Below are 23,134 nucleotides of genomic sequence, written 5' to 3' on the forward strand. Positions count from 1 at the left end.
AGGTAACAAGCCCCTGCCTGTCGTGGAGGTTATGAGCAATAGTCAATATGTCGGCACTTCGTTGGTGCCGCAAAATCTCATTATCAGGCCAATTCACGGCTTTGGATGTCCCAAATATAACCAGACCCCGTTGTCAAATGATCACTTTGCCCGCCGAGACCTGTCTTGCAAGCAAGAGACCAGACGAAGATTAGCAGTGAGCATGAGCCAGAGAATAGTATCTTCTCAGCATGCGCAGCAGCAACGAATGCGGGTGCGACCACGGAAACAGTCAAACTGGGATTCAACAAGCACGAAAGCCAAGAGTGCATATCCTGGTCTTCCAGTGTGAGACGAGACAGACATAGCGCGATGATCGACTGACCAACTTGGAATAATGATAGCTGTAATACATCGACAACATTCAAGCCTGATCCGATACGAAAGCTATAGAAAGCGATATGGTATAAGTCTTGAGAATGTGCGCATCTAACGCACGTCCCTGTATCTGAAATGGGGTGAGCGTCGCTGGAGATTTGGTAATACATTGCGCACTTGGTATATAGCGATCTAACCAACGATATGCTTCAAGCGGTATATACCTTCCCTTGCAACCGCGACAGAGTCATACAAGATGCGCTCGGGTGCAGATTCGTCTCGGGGACGAAGCCGCCAGCGTAGAAGGGGAGGATTCAGCCCGCGACGGATGTCGTGATATACTGTCAATGCGACCTCTGCGTCAGGACGATGTGCAGGATCTCGCGCGGTCATAGCTTTAACTAGTGGCTCGAGAAATTCAAGGCCATGATACTTCTGCATGATGACAAAGATGAGAAGAGATACGCGGCAGAGATCGAATAACACTACCTGTACGAAGTCCTTCTTGAATAAATTGCCTAGGATGAAGATGTCGACCTTATACGCGTTGTATGGAATGTCATCGGATAACTCGGGAAGCTCCTTATCCCTTCCCTTCCGCCCGACGACGTACGGCGATTCACCGTCCTCGAACAGAGAAGATATGCCGAAGTCGATGAAGTAGTACTGTACCGGATGGTCGAGGCGTGAAAACGGGGAGAGGAGATAGATGCCATTGGGGCTGCTCTCGCGACGAACGGGATGGTGCCCCTGCGGATACAACGGTGCGCCGTCCATCATGATATTAGCGGCTGCACAGTCCCTAGAAGATGCAATGTTAAATTTTGCACGAGAATCAAGAATACCATTATCACCGACCGATGTGCAACACGTTGACCGTGAAGAAAACTGAGTCCCTGTAGAATGTATTAGTACTTGCGCTTCTACCGAGCCGTAGACGTCTTGAGAATACCTCCAGTGTCTGCCGAACAAACTCGGTAACCTCCCCGATAGCACCGAATTCGGGATTGTCAAATGGTCGTAGGTATGGCATGGCCATGAAGGCCGCATTCTGGTCAAAGGGGTCCGGGAAAATGTCCAGCACACGCACGCAACGATTCAGAGGGTGCAAAGAGACGCCCGGCCTGGAGAGATAGTTCGCGATGCGGACTTCCTCACCGTCTCGCTTCACTGTCTTGATGGAAACCAGCAACCCGTCTGACTTCCGGGTAGCATCGATGACCATATTAATCTTCACGGGAGGAATTTCAGCGCAGATGGATGGTGCTGCATGACAGAACGCACCCTCAATGCTATTGAGTCTTCGCAGAACATCGGGTCCATATTAGTGCCTTCCCATGATGGAGACCAATCTGGATGATAGCGAGGACGTAGCGCATAACCGTGGTCGTTGAGGTATGGCTGCCTATCCCGCCAAAATATCTCCCCTGGGTGGAGAGCATAAATTCCTTTACGCGTTTCTTCAGCATGATGCTGCGATTGTTCTGAAGAGCAAAACACATAGGAAGGTAGATTCGCATTTCCGTTAGCTGAACGATGGTCGAGCATAACTTCGAGTGCGGATACCTTAGCCGCGCGCGGGGCTGAGCGTCTGCACGATCGAACTTCATTCCTTCAATCCCAATATGGAAATACCACGCCTCACACGCATGGCCACCCACAAGGTGCATTCCACCTTTTTTCCTGGGGAAAAACCTGGGGAAAACGACAAAGTAAGTCTCCGGGAAATATCTGGGAAAAACTGTGAGAAAACAATAGTGTAAATCCTGGGGAAAAACCGAGACCCAGAAAAAGCAACAGATTTCTCGGAGAAAAAACCTTTGTTTCCAAATTGGGATTTCCGCAAGAGGTATGTGGGAGATTCGCAAGATAATTCCCGGGGAAATTTCCCTCGGCCCAGCACCCGAATGTGGCGGGAAAAACATATCCCCGGGAATTATCTTGCGAATCTCCCACATACCTCTTGCGGAAATCCCAATTTGGAAACAAAGGTTTTTTCTCCGAGAAATCTGTTGCTTTTTCTGGGTCTCGGTTTTTCCCCAGGATTTACACTATTGTTTTCTCACAGTTTTTCCCAGATATTTCCCGGAGACTTACTTTGTCGTTTTCCCCAGGTTTTTCCCCAGGAAAAAAGGTGGAATGCACCTTGTGACCGTGACCTTGCCACGACTCCGAACATATCAAGTTGATATCACCGCCGTCAGAATCTACACTCGCGTCTGCCGCACGCACTCGTATTAACCGGCACAGGCTGGAGCCATGGAATCAATATGGCTGATAGACGCTGTGAAGAATCCATATCACTCCAGCCTTAGTAACAGAATTGTCCTGATCCCCCGTCCAGCACTCCACATCGAATGTCAGAATCGGGTTTCAATACCTTTGGCTTCGTGGCCAGCATACTGAGCGTTGCCGCTCTGCTAGGTCCAGTATTTGGTGTCATCTACTTCTATCTACCTTCCCGCCGCCAGAAATACCTTGACGAGCTCCTGTGCGAGACAGAACGGATGTGGCGCACGGCCGTTGAAGAAGGCCTATTTGTCGGACAGTCATTTGCAACATTTCTAGAGTCGACTGAACTTGCTTTGGCTCGGTATGACTTGATTTCCACCTTACGGGGCCGCGTAATCACAGCTTTTTGTCGTGGTTTTCATTCTCAAGCGAACAATTTACGAATGCAAACCCATTGTGCTACGACCGTTTATCGCCAGGTGAAGGGCACTGTAGATGGCCTATCTCTGAAGATTGTGTATTTGTACGGAGAGGTCACGGAACTTCGCGCCACAATCTCAGTGACGTCCTCACATTCTGCGCCCTGGATGACTGATTGATATCCGCCCTTATAGACCACAACAACTGAAGAGCGCAAGAGGCTTCAGCGAGAAGGCCGCTATATGCCCACAATGTCACGGACAATCGCGCGACCTACAGGTGTAGCTGCGCATCCTCGGAATCTCGTCGACGGTGAGTAATTCAAGGCCAACCTGAACGGCTACTTAATGGTCCATTGCAGAAGCTGTACACTCCTCCATTGACAGCTTATCCCATACTGATGGCTCGGATTATTCTGCCAATCCAGAATATTGTATGTGGCGTTGATGCTCGGTATTATCGTCTTCTTGACCCTCGCTTTCCAGTACCTGAAGCACCCGCGGAAGAAGGATTCGCAATTTCACACATCAGCAGTAAACCTACCGCACCGATTTCGGACTCCTCAACTTTGGCTGACTCGGATAGCGAAGACGCCGAATTAAGACACGCCCTCTCTGCCACTGTGAACGTGGAAGAAGCACCCGTTCAGACCCTAAAGAAAGATTTGGGTGCTATAGGTCCACCACTCTGCTCCCACTTATTGGGCGTGGCTCCGCAACAGCACCCATTCCCCACCGATTCCGCTCTGTACCAGATCCTTCATCGAGTCCACCGCGATCTGAGCTCCAAAGGTCAGAGCCACCCACTGCTCTCAGCGGCTGCAGAATATGCCCATCAGACTGTCGACCTTGAGCCTCTCCTCAGACAGTATGAAGGCGATGTGTCGACCTTACCGTCGGAGAATTCAGAGATGCAGATGATCGAAGACTGCGTTTAGCCATGCGGATGATGAGCCAGAGACAAGATTTCCATTTTCCTCCAATGTCTTCCTGGATTTGTAGCCTGCCTTTCATATCCTGGAAGTTCTGCACCTGATACATGTTCGTATTTGTTCCCTTCTTCTCTGTCCTCTACCCTTGTTACTAAGCATTGTATTTATGTATTGATTATGATCTTCTGCATCGCCAATAGCAATGCCGCCATCTGTGTAGATTTTCTGGAGCAATCTTATATATGCGACACTCAAATCTGTACCTTTTTTCTATTTTTGTTGTCAGATACCGGGTCACTATCGGTCCCGTCACCTTTAAATCGCTATCTCCGCTGCAATTCTGAAACGGAACGGAGTGGTATTAAATAGGTGCGTATACTATTAATCGGTGGACAGATACACTTGCACGCAAGGATGCGAAACACCTCGCGTTAATGAGGTTTCCAAATGTCGTCCGAGAAGGGCAAGCGACCTTCCTCTTTGAGCACTATTGATGGCGTAACACGGGTCCATGGCCCGGCGTTTGGTTGGTGTTTTCATGGATTGGACACGTTGAATCTGAATCCCAAACCTTCTGATATGATACCATGACTCCGTCCTGTGATTCTAGAGGTCTCTCTCACGACGACTCGGACCACATTTGCACAGTCAACGACTTACACACAACTACATTCAATCACAAAACGCCTCGGCGCGTGGACAGAACCCGAATACAACACTAGTACCGCCTCCATCGCCTTCGCAGAATCGCAGACTAGTCAGAGGAAGTATTCGGTTAGTCCGGGTCAGCGACCACTGTGGAAGGCCAGTTCGTCAGTAATGGCCATGATACCATGATACATCAATCCCTTGCGTAGCACACTAACCATCAGTATCTGAATCACCAGTCGAATTCGGAGGATACCAAATGCAATAGTGATTCGAAGTAGAAGGCGCTGGGCCAGAAGCAGACGAGGCCGTCGACAACCCCGGTCCAGCAGACATTTTGTGGCTGTAAGGGTCTTGTTGCATTTTTGTGGCTTGTTCCTTCTTCAGGATTTGTTGCTTTGCGGTTATAAACTCCCACAAGCTCGCTTGGCCACTTTGAGGCAAAGCTTGAGGAACTGCACGTGGCAATGCGGCGCGGGCACGATCATCCTCGTCGTAAGTTTGGCTTGTGCTGAGCATAGTTCTGGTTGAGCAGGATGGGAGAGACGGTGGAGGGAACGAACAAAAGAGATCTGAGGAACCGCTGCTGTTATATTCTGTCAGTGGCGGTCGATCGGGAAATTTCAGGAACATCAACAACAGATCTCGTATCCAAACGCTGTGTTCGGAAAGATAAATAGGACGTCCAAACAAACAGACCACGGTTCAAAGTTTGGGCCTGTGGCACGATGTGTTCCGCCCCATGTGGAAGGCAATTATGGCGGCGACGCACCGCCCCAATCCTGTCCCCTGAGGTTGAATAATCAAAAAATTTTGTGGAAGAGAATAATCGGTAGAAGATGGCATACGCACAACAACAGGACTCAGTGATTCAATACGATGACGAGGCGGACAACTTGAAATCGCTGGCGGGAGATGATCCTGTGAAAATCTCCTGCGACACCATGAAAAAAAAAAACTCTGAATCAGACTATAAGTGCCGCCAATTCTACGTGGAAAACATAGAAAGGATTTTTCGGGGTCTTTACCACGTGGTAATTCGGTACCATTGGCACTCCCGTAAGTCGGAAGCGGTGAGTATGAACTGCGTTCCACCTGAGCTTCAACCGTCACAAGCTCTTACTTGCCATCTTTATCGAATAAAATGGCCGTCAAGTGCGCGTTACCTTTGTTGTGTTCGACTCAGCAGTGAACGAGGAGACGCAGGTCTGTCGCTAACTGCATATTCTGCAAGATCATAAAGGGTGAGTCGTTCGGCGGATGTACGACTTCAACTTGTGACGGAACTGACGATTATGCTTTCATACTCATAGGAGACATCCCGAGTTTCAAGCTCATTGAAACCGAGACCACGTTCTCCTTCCTTGATGTAGGCCCTTTGTCCAAAGGTCATGCATTGGTCGTTCCCAAGTGTACGTTGTTTGAACATGCAGTAGCTGTTTTACCCGAATATACTGACGCAAGGCTGCATGATTAGACCATGCAGCGAAGATGCACGAGCTACCAGATGAATACCTCGCGGATACACTTTTTACAGCTAAGAAGATTGCTGCAGCAATTGGTGCGGAGAACTACAACATCCTTCAGGTGTGTGCCCCAAGTTCGTCAATCATATACGTTTATGAAGTTGCCGTGTAATCCGCCAGAACAACGGCCGCATTGCACACCAGGAAGTAGATCATGTCCACTTCCATATCATCCCCAAACCATCTGTTTCGGACGATGACGGGCTGGTTATCGGATGGCCTAGCAAGAAGGCGGATATGGAGGAACTCAAGAAGCTGCACGAAGAACTTAGGAATAAGCTTTGAACTCGTTGAGCTCGTAAGTGCTATAGAGGTCACCCTAGGCAATGTAAGAACAAAGGTGTATTTATTGGGATTTATCCAGCGAGGATGAGCTGTTCAAGTCTTGAACGCTAAGGGGGATGACACTGAGGGTCGTCGTCGCTTTTGGTGCTGCACTGCAATGTTGATTCTATGTTGTGAGATTTGCAGTACGACGGCCCTTACTGCCAAAGGAGCTACCGAAATTATATGACATGTGGATAACCTGCGCGCTCTCTAAGGTGATAGATCTGTGCAGTGCGTACGCCCAGCTTGTGTCTGGTCATCATGCATCATGGTTGCTTCCGAAGATCATGCATGATGGATGATTAATACATGTACCTTGCCAGTGTTTCCTCCGGGAAAGTGATTCTGTATTGAGCGCCACGGGCGCTCACGAGACTCGCTCGCTTTCGACGCCGCCACCACATCCCGTCTTGTAGACAAAGTGTACTGCGTCAGAATCGTACGTGTTTTGGGAAGATCGCTATCAGACAGACATCATAGACGAAAGCTCGTGAAGCTAAGCCTGATCCCGCCCACAGGAGCAACTGAGGCTCGGTATCTCGTGTGACGTGGCGCCCATTTAACCTAGTTACCGACTAATTTGCCGAGCTTTTGATAGGGCGGTGTCTAGGGCATTCGCATTGCAAACGCTCCAGCCGCGACCGATGATCGCGGCCGCCACCACCCCAGCGTCTGACTGTTAGTACATAGATAGGTACGGGGAGGCACGACTCTAATGCTGAATTTTTCTTCATGCCTTTGTCCAGTCTTTTCAGAATACGCAGCCGCAAAAACCTCAAGGCCCATGAGAGGAGGAAGTCCGAGCCACCGGCCCCGCTACCGGTCGCGGCAAGTGCAGCTACCTTCCCTTCGTCTGAGCTGCCATCTTCAGAGGTTACTGCTGCGCACAGCACTTCACCCTTGAGCGCTGCACTCTCCGACTCTGCTGTGCCTACGATCTCTCTATGGACTCATCTGGATTCCCCACCGTTGTCTATGCCAGAGGTTGTGGTGTTTCCTTCACCAGATACTTCTTCTCCCGTTCCACAAGAGAGTGGGGATGGATTGCACGCCTACAGTTTCCATAATAATGCCACTTCCGATTCGTTGGTGACCGACGTTTCTGTCTCGACCACTGACGATGACCGCGTTATGGGAACACTTACCGTGGTTTCCACCGAAATCAACAAGCAGCGCAGTGCGAAGGTCGAGCAAGCGTTGAACACCCTGGGTACTTGATTTGACCGTCTTGCAATTTCACGACTAATACGTCAATGACAGACGACAAAGTTACTACGATCCAGGGTCAGGAAACTCTGGCAACTACTCTATATGCCCCAATCAAGGCGGCAGTGGCTCTTGAAGCTGTCAGTAACATTAAACAGTCCATCGAAGACGGCATAACTTCATTCCTTGACGGCATGCCTGTTTTGATGAAAGCTTTGGACGAAGTTACAAAGCTTCACCCTTTCATTGGAGGTGGCTAGCATGTGTCATGCGAACAAACCAGAGACTAACGAGTTTTCTAGTGGCCGTCCTCGCGTTCAAAGCTGTTTATACGCTCGAAACGAAGCGGCGAGCAAACGACAAGAAAATTATCGCTCTGTACGTGGAGATGAAGGATATGATTGCGGTTTTAATTCAGTGAGATCTTCTCATTTTGTTTCGGACTTCAACCCACAACAGCGACATACCAGATTGAAGGTAGTAAAAGATGAAGAAGATGTTGGCCCGGACGGTGTCACTCTAAAGGGCCGTCTGCAGGGTCTTGTGAAGAAGACTGCGGATGACATGAAGAACTGTGCGAACACATGTGATGCGTATTCAAAGATGAAGCTACTTGCGAAGGTCCTCAAAGGACCACTGTGGGAAGGCACTCTCACGGATTTCGGCATCATATTCACGAAGCGCAGGACCGAATTCGAATTCGCTTTGTCTATTCATATTGGCCGCGGGGTTGACGAGGCAAATCGAAAACTGGACAATCTAGCGCAAGAGCTGAAAGAGAGGTAAGTTCGTCTCTTTCAGCTGGACTACGTAGGTTATGCATCATCGTCTTCAGGACAGACATGTTACTCCAGTTCATGCAATCCTATGTTCCGCCAGAGCAAAGGGAACTCGTTGCATTAGTGCAAAAGAAAGGAGGGACTAAGGCTGTTATGGATAACGAGAACGTGCTGAAGGAGCTTAATTCGTACGAATCAAGGCGTCCTACGAAGACTGGTGACACGCAAAATCAAGCAAGTTTGGGACATGCTCGCACGAGCAAAGACGATTTCGAAGAATTGAAGTCGGATCTCCGCCACGATCCTGCCGCGGCTGCCATCAACAATTTTCAAATGTTTGAGCGCAAGTTTGCGATACAACAGAGGCAGCTCATCGAGGAAGTGGACAGAGTGGTAACGCGCGAGAGTGATCGGGTTATCCAGTCAGTAACCTCTGGACCGCACGACAAGGTCGTTGATCGGGTGAGCATCTTGTACTGCACCTCTGGCCCAGTCTTTTCAACGTGCGATCTACATGCAGGATCTTTACAACGTATGGAAGGAAATGGTCTGTTCCATAAGACTCTGCTTGGCTTTTTCGGACTGATATCGGATAATTAGGGATGGCGCGGTAGTGTGAAGGCCCGACACTTCGTCCTTGCTATTCGAGATTACTATCAGGAAAAGGCAGACAACAAGAGCAGGATGGAGTCCGCCTTTGAGACCGTTCCGACCTCTGATCCTGATGCGTGGGCTCTGGAATATCTCAGTGTCAAGTGGTTACAGCCTATCGTCGATGCGTTCGACGATGACGCTTCAGGATTCATAACTGTGGCGGAAGCCAACAAATTGATAGCAATTCGTCCGCTCGACTGGAGGTGAGTACTTGAGTCGGTATCTCCTCTTGCCAGACAGATTTAACTGTTCCGTGATAATAGCTTACTCCACTGGATCGCCTATTGGGCTCTCGGTAAGTCTGACTGTTGTTCACAATTTTCTTGCTGTTGAAATTGTCATGCAGGATGGCACATCAATGCCTTGATCTATGTCGACAGGATCAATGAGCTACTCGGAAAGATGTTTGCAATAAAGGGAGATATCCACGCTGCGAATGGTCCCTATGTCGACCAATACCTTGACACTGTATGGATAGGGGTCACCAGGTTGACTTATTCGATACGGCCCATGCAATCCAGCGACGATATTCAAGCACGATTCAAGAGTCATATGGATGCGGAAGAGGAGCGTATTCGCAGAAATTTGGAGGCTATACGATACGACATCGATGACGTGGAGACATTGCCGCTAATCACAGGACCTGGAAGGATCGAGAAGGTCAGAACCTCTTGATCTACTGATGCCCGACCTTGACGTTGTTCGCTCCTTTTGCACCCTAGAATATTTTCCCGTTGATTTACTTGCTCTTAAAGCGTGACTTTGAGATCATGCGACTGTGTCGAACCAAAGTGGTCAATAGGGATGAGCTATGGGATTGTGCTGATAGTCTGCAGCGGGTGTTTGATGCTCTCCAAGCCCGTCACGACGAGCTAGAAGGTGCGGTCACCTTAACGTCGTTTGTGGACCAATCTGATTCACAAATATCTAGATATTTTCAGACAGCAAAAGCTCGACCTCAATCAACAATTCAAAACTGTCTGTGCCGAGCTCGTACGTATCTTTTTCACAGCTGTCGCGTAGTATTGGCCGATTTAATTTCTTTCGTAGTTTGACTACTGGCATGACCCCACAACTTTCTTCACAAGATCAAACCTACGGTCACTCCAATTTCCTACATGCTTATACAAGGACGAGGAAGAAGCTCAGGATATCCGACCTGAGGACATCCTCAATTATCCCCTTGACGAAGATTACCCATACGATTGTGCTGCGTATGAAATCAGTGACCCGGCAGTCGAGACGGACGGAGATCACAAGGCGGAAGGTCATCTCAAAGCGCTGTGAGCTCTAATGTTTTATGTCTTTATCCGTCTCCATACTCATGCTGTTCATAGTGTAGGCAGGTGGCATGTGGTACTCGCTAGAGGTGACGAGTATCCATGTCAATGTATGTCCGTCTTCGACGTCCATGTGTCTGCGGATGGCCAGAGCATAGAGGGCTCGGGGAAAACTCTCGAGGGTACAGCGTATGCCATAAGCGGAGCAACCGAAACGGATTCTGACGGTCAGATATCCTATCGTTTTACCCAGAAGTATACTGCTCGGTTTTCAACGAAGTGCTTCTGTGGCCACCTCAATGAAGAATGCACCACGCTTCAGGGTGTCTGGGGCTATGGTTCTGCAGATGGCTCCAACGACGATTTTGTCATGTCGCGACTGGCGCCAGAAGTTCTTACATACCGTCCCTCACCCCGACAATTTGCGGAGAACAGGATAAAAGCTCTCTGGAAATTTGTGCTGTCAGCAGTCGAAGGCCAAGTCCGCAGGCAAATCTGGTCCTGGTCCCATTTCAAGCAACGCCGCGATATTCGGAAACGATACATTCAATTGCTGATTCGTAAATGGGACTTTGGGCGTCTACTCGAAGGAGACGAGGAGGACGAGCTTGCACGGTGTCGGAAGACCCTCACACCTGAAGATGCTCGGTTTTACGAGACTTTGTACCACTTCCAGCTCAGAGTCACTCCTGTTCACGTGTGAGTCCTCTTCAGACACAAGCCGACTATGTGTTAACGATTTTTTTGGCCAGTGGCGTCTCCTGCGACAACTGCCGTGGCATCATTGGCGGAACACGTACAGTCTGCATAGACTGTGATACAGACGCAACCGTCGATTTCTGCGATGACGAACGCTGCCTGAATGCAGAGGTCCAACGATTCGACTTGACATCGCCTCACCTTCCATCACACGCTGTATACAAAGTCAGGAGAGTCGTGCATCCGCGAGAGTTCGGCCCTGTGGACAGCGAGGCTCGAGTAGCATTGCAAAACGCTAGGGCGGCATTCAAGGATGCTGTGGAGGTGCAAGAGGAACGTACCGAGGGCTCAGCAAAGGAAGATGATCGCACGGCCAAGATGGTGAATGATAAGCTGAAGTGCCTCGTCTGTAAGAAACGCGTCAGGCAGCCTTGTTGGTTCTGCATGACGTGTTGGGGTGAGTGGTCCTGGCTCGCGAGTGATGCATCGACTCACTTATTTCTTCAGATGTATACATATGTCTGGACTGTGACCCGAAGGATGGCATCACCATCGATGGTCATGACCAGAGCCATCCATTGGTGCGATGTCAGGAGGAAGTTGCCGTCGAGGAATCCTTGACAGTGGAACAACGGATGGAAGCCCTGGAAAGTAAGTTTGGTACTGTGGACGGCAAGATTACCCAGGTCGACGAACGCTTGCTACGCATCGAACAGCTACTACAGACAATGCATCTGATCATGAGTGCTTCTTCACCCAGCACAGCGGTGTCGAGTTCGGCAGAGGAAACAAAATAGCGCATTCACAGATTATACTAGTTGGACATTGGGAAGCTTCCGACGTTGGGAAGCTTCCGACGTTATTCCTCGCCATGTACACCCGCTATGATTTTTACAATGATATGAATATTTCATACGGTTCTTTGACTTTCTCACTTGCAACAATTACAGCCCGAATTCTCGAAGGTTAGCAGGCATATTTGATCCTTTGGCCGCGTCGACATAATCTGGTCGTTCATTTCCATCGACCCCGTCATCTCCGGTGCCACGCGCGTCCAATACGTCGAATAGACCTCCTTCAAGAGAACTTTCATCTCTAACAATGCGAGACTGTAGGAAGATGCCGTCAGCGTCAGTCGTTTTGCAGACTTTATAAACTTACTGTTTGCCAATGCAACCACGCCCACCCGCGGCAAATGCGAAGAACAGCTGATTGCGATCTATCGCGCCTTCAGCGTCCAGCCATCGTTCTGGACGGAACTCTTCCGGGTTCGGGAATACCTTCGTGTCCAGGCGATGAAGTGTGTAAGCCTGGCAGCTGACTATCGTATTCTCCGGCAGGCGAAAACCTTCAATCGTCGTGCCACCCTTCGGCACCAACCTGGGAAGACTCATTGGTATCGGTGTAAAACAGCGCAGACCCTCCTTCACCACCGCATCGAGGTACACCAGATTGTCTACCGGTTCACTCGAGCTCTGCGACAGCTCGGCGTGTAGCTTCTCCTGGATAGCGGACGAGGAAGGGAGAGATAGCTGATACAGGAGAAAGCAAAGAGCGTCGCCTGTAGTGTCAATTCCTGCGACGGTGTGGTCCATGCATTCCGACGCGATATATACGTTCGGTAACGGCTCCTTCTGCTCCTGCAATTTCTCGAGCACTGTGTAGCTAGAGACGTCTGTCCGTCCCACCATCTTCTTGATGTAAGAGGTGATTACGCCAGAGGAACGGTCGTAGAAGCTGATACTGAATAGTTTGAGCACACGAGTCACAACGAAGTAGAGTTCCGGAAAGTAGTAATTGAAGTATGAGGCTTGATGGACAGTTCAATGTGAGCACAACGACGTAGCCCGCACATGACGACACACACTTTTCAGAGCGTCGTAATACGATAATTCCTTCATTGCGACCACATCAGACGGGCTGGTCAGTGAATGAAGTCCGTGAGGATCAAACACGTGATGGGTAATGCAATCAAGTGCATAACAGTGCAGGTATACCTATGAGATTCTCAGCAGCGGGTCAGAATGAGACATGACACACTACTCACGTATATGTCAACGGCAGCTCCCGGCTTCTCGGTGCATTTCATTATGAATTCTTCTGCATGTTCGCGGATGCCTTCAGCGATATGAGGCTGCATGATGAACATCTTGTTGTATCTGTCAGAGAACTTTTTCTTGGTCTCTCCATGCTAGGGGTCGTCTACAATGAGTGCCGGCCGAGTGGGGACAGCATACTTACAGATGTCTTTTCAAGAGTCGAAAACATGCACCTGGAAGACGTGAAGTCACGTCAGTAATCGGGGGGCTAATGAAGCTGCACTTACTGTGTGTCGAAGTTGTCAAAGAGGCGGTAGAAAGAGGTCTTATCGTAACCACTTCCGCCTGAGACATAGATTTCCTTCAAGGAATCCCAGGTAGCAAACGAGACTTCCTCCGGACCGATCCGTACCACTGGTCCATAACGTAGATGCAGGTCATGGATCCACTTCCGCCGCTGTCTGGTGAATTCCTTGTACATGACCCATAGCCCGGTCGCTGCAGCAAACCGGGGACCAGGGATATCCGCCAAAGGCGTATTCCAGAAACGATAAAAGAGCAGATATGCAAAACGCAACAGAACTAAGTAGACAGCGAACATCTTGTTTGATTCAATGTTGGGCTAGAAATTCACCGTACGTTGAGGTCAATTGTTGCGAACATTTAAAAGATTGGCCGCTGCCCGCGGCCATGCCCGAGATAAGAGGCCTTATCTAAATCACAGTCATAAAGAGTCGGCGCAAATGCAACCATGTTCACAGCTTGATACACCGTTTCCGATGGCAGGCAGTAAGTCGAGTCCTTTGACGGCGTTCAGATGAAAGTTATGTAAGGAGTAACTTTTTGACGACGGGTCCAGTCCGCAAAGGCAGTTTCTAATGGCATGGTGAAACTCAGACGCCGCGGAGATTGCGGAGTTCCCTCGAATAACCGGCGGAGTGAGAAACCCTGTGGCTCAGCAGTGGATGAGGTCATCAGGCACTCACGCAGTACAAAATCCGTCGATGGCAGACTTGAGATGTTAACTAGTGTTCCTATCATTTGAACTGAAATTTGAGACCTCTGTCGGAATGGAAAAATCGGCGGTCGTTGACTGGCCTCCAGCTATATCGGACTCGCAGCTCGAGGCTTTGACACTTCTGGCGACAACATATGCGTTATCGCATGGCTTGGTATATCTTCCTGCAGGGAATGTGCAACCGCCAGCTCCTACCTCAGTGATACACGCCCCCATTGCCTTATTTCCGTCACCGATTCCTCGCCATCTCTTCCTCCTCGCCCAGACACTACAGCGAACTTACAATGTGCTCTACGCACGCGTTGCAACGGATGAGAAGTTCCTGGATCGTGTCATGGGCGAGGTGGAAGGAGTGGGAAAGGTTGACGAGTTTACCGGCCAGCTGTGGCGGCGATGGCGAAAGTTGCGAGACGAAGGCATAGTTCAGGTAGGCTACTTGTCGTTTGTCGGAAACAGCAGCATATATATTTCTGAAGCCATGCAGCCTGTTCAACTCGGGTTGTTCAGATCTGATTATTTGTTGCACGCTCCGGACGGTGCAGACCCCTCGCTGAAGCAGGTGGAATTCAACACCATCTCTTCGTCTTTCGGAGGACTATCCCAACAGACCGCAGGACTGCATAAGTGAGCTCACGCATCTCCTGTCAGTCCTGTCGGCCTGTCTGAAGAAGTGAATAGATATCTGTACAAATCAACTGAGTATTACAAAAGTTCTCCCCATCTAAAGAAAGAGAATTTCCCGCCAAATAACACTATCGCCGGTCTAGCGGAAGGACTCGCTGAAGCTCACAAAGCTTACAATGTCGCGAAGTATGCTTCACTTGACGAAATGAAGCTGCCTTTAATTGATGTGAGGATAACCAGTACCCGAATTTTATTCGTTGTACAAGACGGAGAACGCAACGTGTTCGACCAGCGCTGGCTTGAATACGAGCTTCTTGAGAAGTACTCATATTTTCTTGCCGCCCTAGTAGCCAATCTGAGGGTTAGCGACGCAGACATTCCATCCATGTTATCCGGCAGAGCTTCAATCAGCTCCTTCACTCCGCCAAGGTCGACCCAGAAACGCGTGCCTTGCGGGTAATGCCGCCCAATTCCCTTCTCTCCGACGGCTCAGAATCGGTCGAGATATCCACCGTCTATCTGCGCGCTGGATACACACCCATAGATTATCCGACGTCGGCGCACTACGACTTGAGATACCTTTTCGAAAGCTCGCGGGCAATCCAGTGTCCCTCGATCCAGCTGCAGCTGGCCGGAGGCAAGAAAGTCCAGGAAGTGCTGACCAAGCCAGGCGTGCTCGAAAGTTTCCTAATGAACGAGGCTCGTTGGGGGACCGGGGTCGTCCCTCGCGAAGAAGTGGACCGGCTCCGAGCAAGCTGGATGGGCATGTGGGGACTCGATGAGGAGATCGACAGCGATGGTACCACTCACGAGGGACTGGGAGTCCTCAGGGCGCGCGAACTTTCCGCATCGCTTGTGCTCAAGCCCCAGCGCGAGGGCGGTGGAAACAACGTCTACAAGGAGGCGATCCAGCCATTCCTCGACAGCCTGCCACCTCAGGAGCGCGAAGCGTGGATCGCAATGCGGCTCATCGCCGTGCCAGAAGGATTGGGAAACTACCTTGTGCGCGCCGGTGGAGGTACGGACGGCGCCGTAAAGACCGAGGTTGTTAGCGAGTTAGGTATTTTCGGTTGGGCACTGTTTGGCGGTGCAGATGGAGGCGTAAAGGAGAAGGAGGTTGGATGGTTGCTGAGGACGAAGGGAAAGGACAGCAACGAGGGTGGTGTGGCGGCTGGATTTTCTGTACTTGATTCAGTTGTTCTCGTTGACTAGAATAGCTGCGCCATATCATACCATAGAGCTTTCGTAGTTGAGGCCTGAGGTCGCAGATGTATGAGATGAACGCAAATTGTATTCCAAGTACCGTGCTATGGTCGCAACGTGTGTACAAGTTTGATCATGAATGAATTACCGTTAGTGATTTAGTTGCCCGCGACGAGCTCCGCTGAGCTGGATTAGGATCTACCATAAATATATCATGCATTCCACTCGGAAGACCCTGCTCTCCGTTTGATTAACCTGTTGGACCAGGTTGCCCCTCGTCGCAGGCTGTGGTTGTTGGATGCCGTCCCGACCACGATCGTTTGCCAGTGTGACTACCAGACGCCATGCATTTCCTCCTCGTTGGCGGACGCCAAAAAAGGTCAGACGGTGAGGCGAGTAGGGTAGGAGATTGTGGATTTTCCACTGTTCCTCCGTTTGGCGCCTGGTGCTAGTTTGATCTCTGCCAAGAGGCCAATGGCCTAGGACGACTGCGCATAGGTGCGAGGTTACGCACTCGAGGGAATATGTGGTCATGGAATACACGAACCCACACCAATATCTGGGAGCGACGCGAATAAGATTTCATTATGGGAGTGGAAGGGAACCATAGATTGCTCTGTCTCGAAGTCTCGTAACTGCCTCCTCGTACTACGTGCGAACAGCCAGCTTTAGTCGAGTCGAAACTATCATCGTCAGTACTTGCTCGTGAACATTGAAGTGAGAGGCGCTTACCTTGTCAGAACCTGTCATCCTTTGACAGCTGTCTTAACCATAACTTCGCCGCGGCTGAGCACCGATCATCTCTCTCGGTCAGAGCGAGGATGTATACGTGACGTTAAAGACTTTCCTACCTTACGATCGTTTTTAGGGTCCATAAGTCTTTTTCCATGGTTAGTGACAATAATAATCTCGTCGCACGCACTGGAGGTGCTCTCTCGAGCGGTTTACCACTGCGAGCTTGCGATTACTGCGCATTCTACAGGTCCACAGATGGGCATCTAAACTTCTAGTCGTATTCTCGACGCTAGACCAAAAAGCCCGGATAAATGAATGCTGATATCGATAAATTGAACGTTACTCACCGCGAAGGCTCACTACTCATCACGAGGGGACATATGGGTATTACGTTCTTTTTTACCTACTGGCTGTGCGGATCCGTTAGAAAATGTGGTACGTTTTCTACAGCATGGGACTTCAACTAGCTTCGATCTACCGCATTGACTCACAGCAGTATACTCAGAAAAAATCAAAACTATCGGCAAGATGCTCAAGAGTGTTATCGAGATCCTAGTTTGAAGTATGAGTAAGACCGGTGAGTGACCTGCTTTCTGGGCTAGACTCATGCTATACAATAGATGAACATTTGGAAGGCGATCTAGAAGACAAGAGCAGATCTATGAGCATTTCATTTGAAGAACGACTAGATCGGGAAGACACGCTAGATTTTCATCCGTTTCCTCTGCAATGCTTCCGGTCTGTATGCTTCCGGTGTATGTTGGAGATGCACGGAATATGCATGATAGGCTTGGGGTGGGATATGACGTCCTCTGGCGTTGAGTTTGAAGCCAAGGTGAGCGTTCTGGTATTCTGCCAGCGAGCCGGCGTGCCGTCCGTACCTAGGCGCTTGCGCCAGTGTGGCGGTGGCGGCGACTTTCTCTTTTGTTCACCTTTCTCGTCGATCTCAACCACGGGCTACTGACCCTCGCCATAAAGAGCGCTCTATATTTTGGTGGTATGCTCACCACTACCCGTGCGCTGTAGAGAGCTCTCGCTGGAACGGGTGCAACGAATCCTCTACAGTTATATCCACCTGGCATCTTTGTGATATCCCTACCATCAATATTCAACGCCTCTCATAACGAACATGGACGCGTCCTCATCTCATTTGCAGGCCAAATCGGTTGGCGGGAAGCTCCGCAACATGTTTACGTCCAAATCCAAACTACTCTCTGCTCGCCCAGCCGTTTCCTTCCCCAGCCGCATTCCCGTCCGCAAACGTGACATCGACGAAGTCTCTCTGGATGAGAATGAAGGATATCTCACTTTTCCTCCTGCACGTGTCCGGCAGAGGTTGAACTCGGGCGCATCTGTGGTCACGATACGCCCGTCGACACCCAGGGCCCACACACCCACCCGCAAATCGAGCTTCGAGAGCATTCGGGCGATCAGCCCAGATGCGAAAGGCGCGAAACATCTCCCCTCAGTCACACCACCCGCCATCCGTGCTCGCAATCTTCCTCCCACGAACGTCCTCCGAGAGACTACTTGCTATAACAGCGTTCCAGCGGTTTGTGCGGAAGCGAGGACAAGCGTGACCTCCTTTCCCGTAAGGCTGGATGCTGCTCCATCCCCGGCGACGCAGTTTGTTTCGAAGACGGCTGGACTCACTAGTGCCGCTACGGCGACGCCATCAACGATCAGTAGTTCAACGCCGCTAGAATACACAAAGCTACACGAGTCTATGGAGAGGCGAAATGAGCGTTTCGATACGGAGCGGCATTCTGTCGAGGACAAAGCCATCGAATCCATTCGCGAGGACGTCCCCGAACGCAAGGTCACGGGTGATGATACCGACGATGAAGTCGAGCAGTTGACGGATATCTCTACCATGCCCACTATCCCAGACGAGGAGGACCAGGAATCTGAGCAGGAAAGAATCGAAGTCTCGGTTATTCCTGAAGTCAAACCCTACGACTGTAAATCTCCTTCAGGTCGTTTCCATATTCATATCAAGCCACGGAACAACTGGAATACGATGTGGGACGTGCCAGACAAGTATGTAGTTTTCAGTTGTTCTCAGCATTTGCCTTGTCTCACCTTTCGCTCAGGAGCTTTTACGCATGGCCTGCGATGCTCTGTGTGGCTGACAACAAGCCAAACCATGACCTATTTCATAGCCGTTGCCCAATTCAATGTTACGAGCTCATGTTCTACTCCGTCGATTTCGAGAATTCGCACATAGAGGACGCAGACGTCGCATCGGAGCGCGCAGATTACTTGGTGAAGTACACTGGCCAGACATTGGCCCCCGTGCTGGTCCCCACGTTGATAGACCCTTCTCGCGGGATCTGCACCAGTCCCGTTTGGGTTCACATGGAGCGACAGAATGTTGGGGACTCACCGGGCGGCACATGGCGGTTACGGTTTTGGGTACCTATTCCTATGGCGCTGTTCACTAGGCGCGAGAGCCGACAGTTCCGCCTGCGCGCGAGGGTTGGTCTTGGGGATTATGATGTTCCGCGGGTCGTTGTCGACTCGGGCGTCGTGGAAGTTGGCATCGAGCACTTACGGAAGGCCAGGATCATGCAGTGAGGTAACGTGGTTATATATCGTGCGCAGTGCGCATACTGCTTGTACTAGGAATTTTCACTCGTTTATGGTTAGTCTTTGGATCGGATTTTCGGTTGTCTGTAGCATTGCTTTCCTGTCGTTATCGTTTGCACTGTCACTCCTTACATTTGTAGCTTTTATTCTGTGTAGCAGCTACCTTGGTCATTGAGCTTATCAGATCCAAGAATCTGGTCGTTGTGGTCCAGCGACCTTCGTGTACTCACCGTCCTAGCTGTCCGCACCCTGCGGTGTGTCTCCAGCCTGCCAACTACTGACATATGCACAATAGTGTATCGGCAGTACTAGTGACAGAACATCCAGCGAGAAGAATCGATGTCTGTCATCTGAGAGATTCTTGCGATTGACAACGGAGTAATGGCGGGTGGCCGACGTCAGTTCCAATAAGGCATCGAAGTACCTTCATTATCAACCCAGTCTGAATGGAGAGAGCCTGTTACATCTCAACAAAATAACTTCCTCCAAGAAAGGCGCTGCTTTTCTTCCAGCTCCAGCGCTTCAGCACTGGCAACGCGTCCAAGTCATAGGCGCTTAAATTTCCAGTCGCGTCAGTCACGTGTGCGCGCTCGTCATCTCAGCCACACAATCATCTATCTTCATCATGCACTGCTTTTTTTCTGAACATGAACATATGATGCTGTGCTCCGCAGGTGCCTTACAAGAAATACACTGTCTCGCTTATTTGACACCGTTCATGTTTCGGCAGAATTCGCACCAAGTCTGCTGCTGTCTTTCTGACCTTCTCTCCTGATATCTCAGGCTCCAGGTTGGGTATAAATGATTGTGGGCTAGGTACTACTTTATCACTTCGATGTGGTTGAACAATTACGAAACACTCCCCTTGCGCAGAGTTCCGTTTCTTGCCACATTCCGTGTTCTCCATTCCACGACTTCACTATCGGGATTACTCCAACGTCAAACACTTGACGGAATGCCAAGGAACTGCTTTTAGCCGTCAGACATTAACCAAGTATCCGAGGAAGGCTACAGTTATCTTTGGCGCATCCAATTGTTCCTAAGCCAAACGTCGACTTTGAGCGTGACGTTCTCGCTGGGTGATCGTATCTGCTGTGCTTTGTTCAATATTTTAATATCCTCCACCTGTCGTCTGTCAGTGCACGTCTGACGTATCGTGGGTATGCCGCATGAAACAGCTTTGCCGGTGAGAAGCGGGCCCGCCAAATGCAGGCACGATGACACTGTGCCCCATATTTCGTTCGAGTCATGCTCCTTAGGCGTCGGCCTTACGCTTTGGTGAATTTCAAGGTCGCAATCAACAGGGGGTCAATGTTGCTGTGTGCTACGTCCGTTTTCGAGATATAAAATAGGCAATTGGACCGTCTCTCCCTCGACAGCCCACAGCACCGTTATTCATGGCCGACCTCGAGAAGAAGTTAACTCTGGAGAATACAGACTATTGTTCTTCGCCTGCGGACAAAACATCACGTCCGGATGATCATGTTCACGAAACAGCCCTTCCAGACGGTGGCCTGAAAGGCTGGCTCACCGTCTTAGGCGCATTCCTTGCATTGCTATGTGGCTTTGGGCAGCTGAACTCGTTTGGAACGTTCCAGTCATGGTACGCCGAACATCAACTCTGGGATAAGCCAGCATCGACAATCTCGTGGATTGGCACCTTGCAACTATGGATATTCTTCTTCTCGGTAAGATTATGTACAAACGATCCTTATCCAGCTAATTGGGGGATGACCTTTGATAGGGTAGCTTCCTCGGGCGTGTATTTGACGCTTATGGCCCACGGATCCTCACGATCACTGGAACGGTGGTACTCGTAGTCAGCATAATGCTGACGAGTTTATGCACACAATATTACCAGTATATGCTCGCTCAGGGCATTTTATTCGGGCTAGGTGTTGGCATGTTGTAAGTATTCATGAATTGTTTCGTGCGACGCTTCACTGATCGTATGCGTTCGAGATTTTACCCTTCGTTGTCGGCCATTTCAACACACTTTACAAAACGTCGGGCATCAGCTATTGGACTTGCCATGGCGGGTTCTGGCATAGGCGGCGTTATGTATCCCATAATACTCCGCCGGTTATTCGCCGAAGTCGGATTTCCATGGGCGGTGCGCATCTCGGGCTTCATCTCCCTCGCACTGTGTCTTGTGGCGATCACGACTGTCACAAGCCGCCTCCCAGCGGGACGTGACTCTGGGCCGTGGATTAATGCGTCCATGTTTAGAGACGTGCCTTACGTACTAGTCGTTGTTTCGGGCGCTTTGATATCTCTTGGTGAACCGTCTCACATTCGTACAGTAGAATCTGTACTGACAAGTATCGGTTTTAAGGCTTGTTCATACCCTACTTCTACATCGTCGATTATGCCATGGCACACTCCATCCCGGCCACTACCGCCTTCTACGTCCTCTCCGTCATGAATGCCGGCTCGGTCCTCGGGCGCATCGCCCCGTCGTACCTCTCCGACATGTTTGGGCGCTACAATCTTATCGTACCCTGTTCATTCTTGGCAGGGCTCCTCCCGCTGGTTTATTGGATCTTCGCGACCACTTTGCCCGCGATCATGATTTTCGCTGCGATCTACGGTTTCTTCTCCGGTGCGTTCAACTCGCTCATCATCCCCTGCGTTGCGCAGATCTCGAAGACGGGCGAGCACGGAAGACGTGTCGGCATGCTCTACAGCGTCATATCCTTCCCGTGAGTCAAAACCTGCATGTTATATTTCCATTAGCTAAGGGTAGTTGATTCGGTACTCAGGGCACTGTGCGGTGGCCCTGCGGCAGGTGCCCTCCTCAGGCTGCAGCACGGGTCTTACTCGGGCACGATCGTCCTCAGTGGGGTGACCATGCTGGTCGGATCTTTCTTCATGCTGTGGGCCAGGCTTACCATCGACCCTCGGCTTTCGGCGCGCGTCTGAGACTGTTTCTCCTTGCCATGCACGTCGAACTGATGTTATAGGCTGTTTGCATTAATTATACTGTACCTTATTAAATGATTACTTTACCTTCTGCAGGTCGACTGAGTGGCCGCACGACGGTGACCCGCTCAGAATGAACAACAAAACGGTGAAGTCTTCGCTAGCTTCACTACTGCTAGCCCGTGCCCACCATCTCTTTCGCAGCCATAGCTGTGCATCGAGCTGACATCGTTGGTGTCGAGGGTATAGAATACAAATATTGAGATTCAATGGATTGCATCTGTGTCGCGATCACGTGGTGCGCCTGACGCGTCGCGTCTCCGTGATAGTTGATAGTGCGTACGTTGCGTCGCCGAGACGAGTGCACGAAGAAAACTATGACAGAACAACACAGATAGTCATTTCCACGGGTACAAATGCAAGTCTAAAATAAAGGCATGACGGAGCTATCCAGCAATGCGAGAGAGAATCAAAACATACGATGCAGAGGCATGCGAGATGCGCTAAACCAACCAATTCAAGAAGGTTATTCGGTCAGAAAACATGCATGAAATATGTCTCTACCACAACTGTTTCCAGGTACACCTCGCAGAATCTACGTACCACATAGGATCCGTCTTAAGCCCTAGAGCAAGCCCAAAGAGTTTTACGTCGTCCTCCGATAAAGTCCAACGGAAGCGGTAGTTGTTATAAAGCGAGATGACACAGGCATCCCGGAATTCATCAGACATGATCAGAGAAACCCGCAAGGTTTTCTGGGGAAACCGAAGGCCAATACTTGCCGCCACCCGAGCCAGAATTGGGTTGATGAGGAGACATTCCTCCCTTTTCTTCCGGTTGCCCTCGTCTTCACCTTCGTATCCACGTTCGTCGCCCTCTTCATTACCATGAATATCGGTGTACTCTCTTGCAAACCGCCGCACAGCAGACAGTCTGCAGGCCCAG

At 50.2% G+C, this 23,134-nt stretch overlaps 9 protein-coding genes across 9 annotated transcripts; 6 read left to right on the forward strand and 3 right to left on the reverse strand.

The window, feature by feature from the left end:
- Positions 1-549: 549 nt before the first annotated feature.
- SCP_0706270 (predicted protein) lies at positions 550-1,905 on the reverse strand (the record flags this gene model as incomplete). The annotated part of the gene is made up of 5 exons (XM_027760552.1): positions 550-792; positions 847-1,159; positions 1,216-1,253; positions 1,310-1,588; positions 1,642-1,905. The coding sequence occupies 5 exons, from the start codon at positions 1,903-1,905 to the stop codon at positions 550-552; spliced, it is 1,137 nt and encodes a 378-aa protein (XP_027616353.1).
- Positions 1,906-2,714: 809 nt separating this feature from the next.
- SCP_0706280 (predicted protein) lies at positions 2,715-3,946 on the forward strand (the record flags this gene model as incomplete). The annotated part of the gene is made up of 4 exons (XM_027760553.1): positions 2,715-3,149; positions 3,204-3,321; positions 3,371-3,442; positions 3,495-3,946. The coding sequence occupies 4 exons, from the start codon at positions 2,715-2,717 to the stop codon at positions 3,944-3,946; spliced, it is 1,077 nt and encodes a 358-aa protein (XP_027616354.1).
- Positions 3,947-4,715: 769 nt separating this feature from the next.
- SCP_0706290 (hypothetical protein) lies at positions 4,716-5,107 on the reverse strand (the record flags this gene model as incomplete). The annotated part of the gene is made up of 2 exons (XM_027760554.1): positions 4,716-4,735; positions 4,807-5,107. 2 exons carry the CDS (start codon positions 5,105-5,107, stop codon positions 4,716-4,718), a joined length of 321 nt encoding a protein of 106 aa, XP_027616355.1.
- Positions 5,108-5,732: 625 nt separating this feature from the next.
- On the forward strand, positions 5,733-6,399 carry SCP_0706300 (Hit family protein; the record flags this gene model as incomplete). The annotated part of the gene is made up of 5 exons (XM_027760555.1): positions 5,733-5,743; positions 5,795-5,832; positions 5,902-6,000; positions 6,066-6,175; positions 6,235-6,399. 5 exons carry the CDS (start codon positions 5,733-5,735, stop codon positions 6,397-6,399), a joined length of 423 nt encoding a protein of 140 aa, XP_027616356.1.
- A 1,017-nt stretch (positions 6,400-7,416) lies between these two features.
- Positions 7,417-11,856, forward strand: SCP_0706310 (hypothetical protein; the record flags this gene model as incomplete). Its single annotated transcript, XM_027760556.1, has 15 exons — positions 7,417-7,651; positions 7,702-7,899; positions 7,950-8,064; positions 8,118-8,429; positions 8,483-8,888; positions 8,947-8,973; positions 9,027-9,283; positions 9,344-9,375; positions 9,427-9,740; positions 9,803-9,959; positions 10,012-10,073; positions 10,131-10,363; positions 10,418-11,059; positions 11,113-11,516; positions 11,567-11,856. 15 exons carry the CDS (start codon positions 7,417-7,419, stop codon positions 11,854-11,856), a joined length of 3,684 nt encoding a protein of 1,227 aa, XP_027616357.1.
- Positions 11,857-11,990: 134 nt separating this feature from the next.
- Positions 11,991-13,699, reverse strand: SCP_0706320 (cytochrome P450; the record flags this gene model as incomplete). The annotated part of the gene is made up of 6 exons (XM_027760557.1): positions 11,991-12,168; positions 12,221-12,869; positions 12,927-13,056; positions 13,107-13,250; positions 13,301-13,331; positions 13,386-13,699. 6 exons carry the CDS (start codon positions 13,697-13,699, stop codon positions 11,991-11,993), a joined length of 1,446 nt encoding a protein of 481 aa, XP_027616358.1.
- Positions 13,700-14,168: 469 nt separating this feature from the next.
- On the forward strand, positions 14,169-15,952 carry SCP_0706330 (Glutathione synthetase large chain; the record flags this gene model as incomplete). The annotated part of the gene is made up of 5 exons (XM_027760558.1): positions 14,169-14,543; positions 14,601-14,740; positions 14,795-14,926; positions 14,981-15,061; positions 15,115-15,952. The coding sequence occupies 5 exons, from the start codon at positions 14,169-14,171 to the stop codon at positions 15,950-15,952; spliced, it is 1,566 nt and encodes a 521-aa protein (XP_027616359.1).
- A 1,855-nt stretch (positions 15,953-17,807) lies between these two features.
- On the forward strand, positions 17,808-19,255 carry SCP_0706340 (hypothetical protein; the record flags this gene model as incomplete). The annotated part of the gene is made up of 2 exons (XM_027760559.1): positions 17,808-18,718; positions 18,772-19,255. The coding sequence occupies 2 exons, from the start codon at positions 17,808-17,810 to the stop codon at positions 19,253-19,255; spliced, it is 1,395 nt and encodes a 464-aa protein (XP_027616360.1).
- Positions 19,256-20,664: 1,409 nt separating this feature from the next.
- Positions 20,665-22,189, forward strand: SCP_0706350 (Aspyridones efflux protein; the record flags this gene model as incomplete). The annotated part of the gene is made up of 5 exons (XM_027760560.1): positions 20,665-20,955; positions 21,012-21,175; positions 21,230-21,546; positions 21,603-21,969; positions 22,030-22,189. The coding sequence occupies 5 exons, from the start codon at positions 20,665-20,667 to the stop codon at positions 22,187-22,189; spliced, it is 1,299 nt and encodes a 432-aa protein (XP_027616361.1).
- Positions 22,190-23,134: the final 945 nt, after the last annotated feature.

The sequence above is a fragment of the Sparassis crispa genome (assembly GCF_003851025.1).
Source record: "Sparassis crispa DNA, contig_000006F, whole genome shotgun sequence".
In the NCBI taxonomy this organism is placed as follows: domain Eukaryota; kingdom Fungi; phylum Basidiomycota; class Agaricomycetes; order Polyporales; family Sparassidaceae; genus Sparassis; species Sparassis crispa.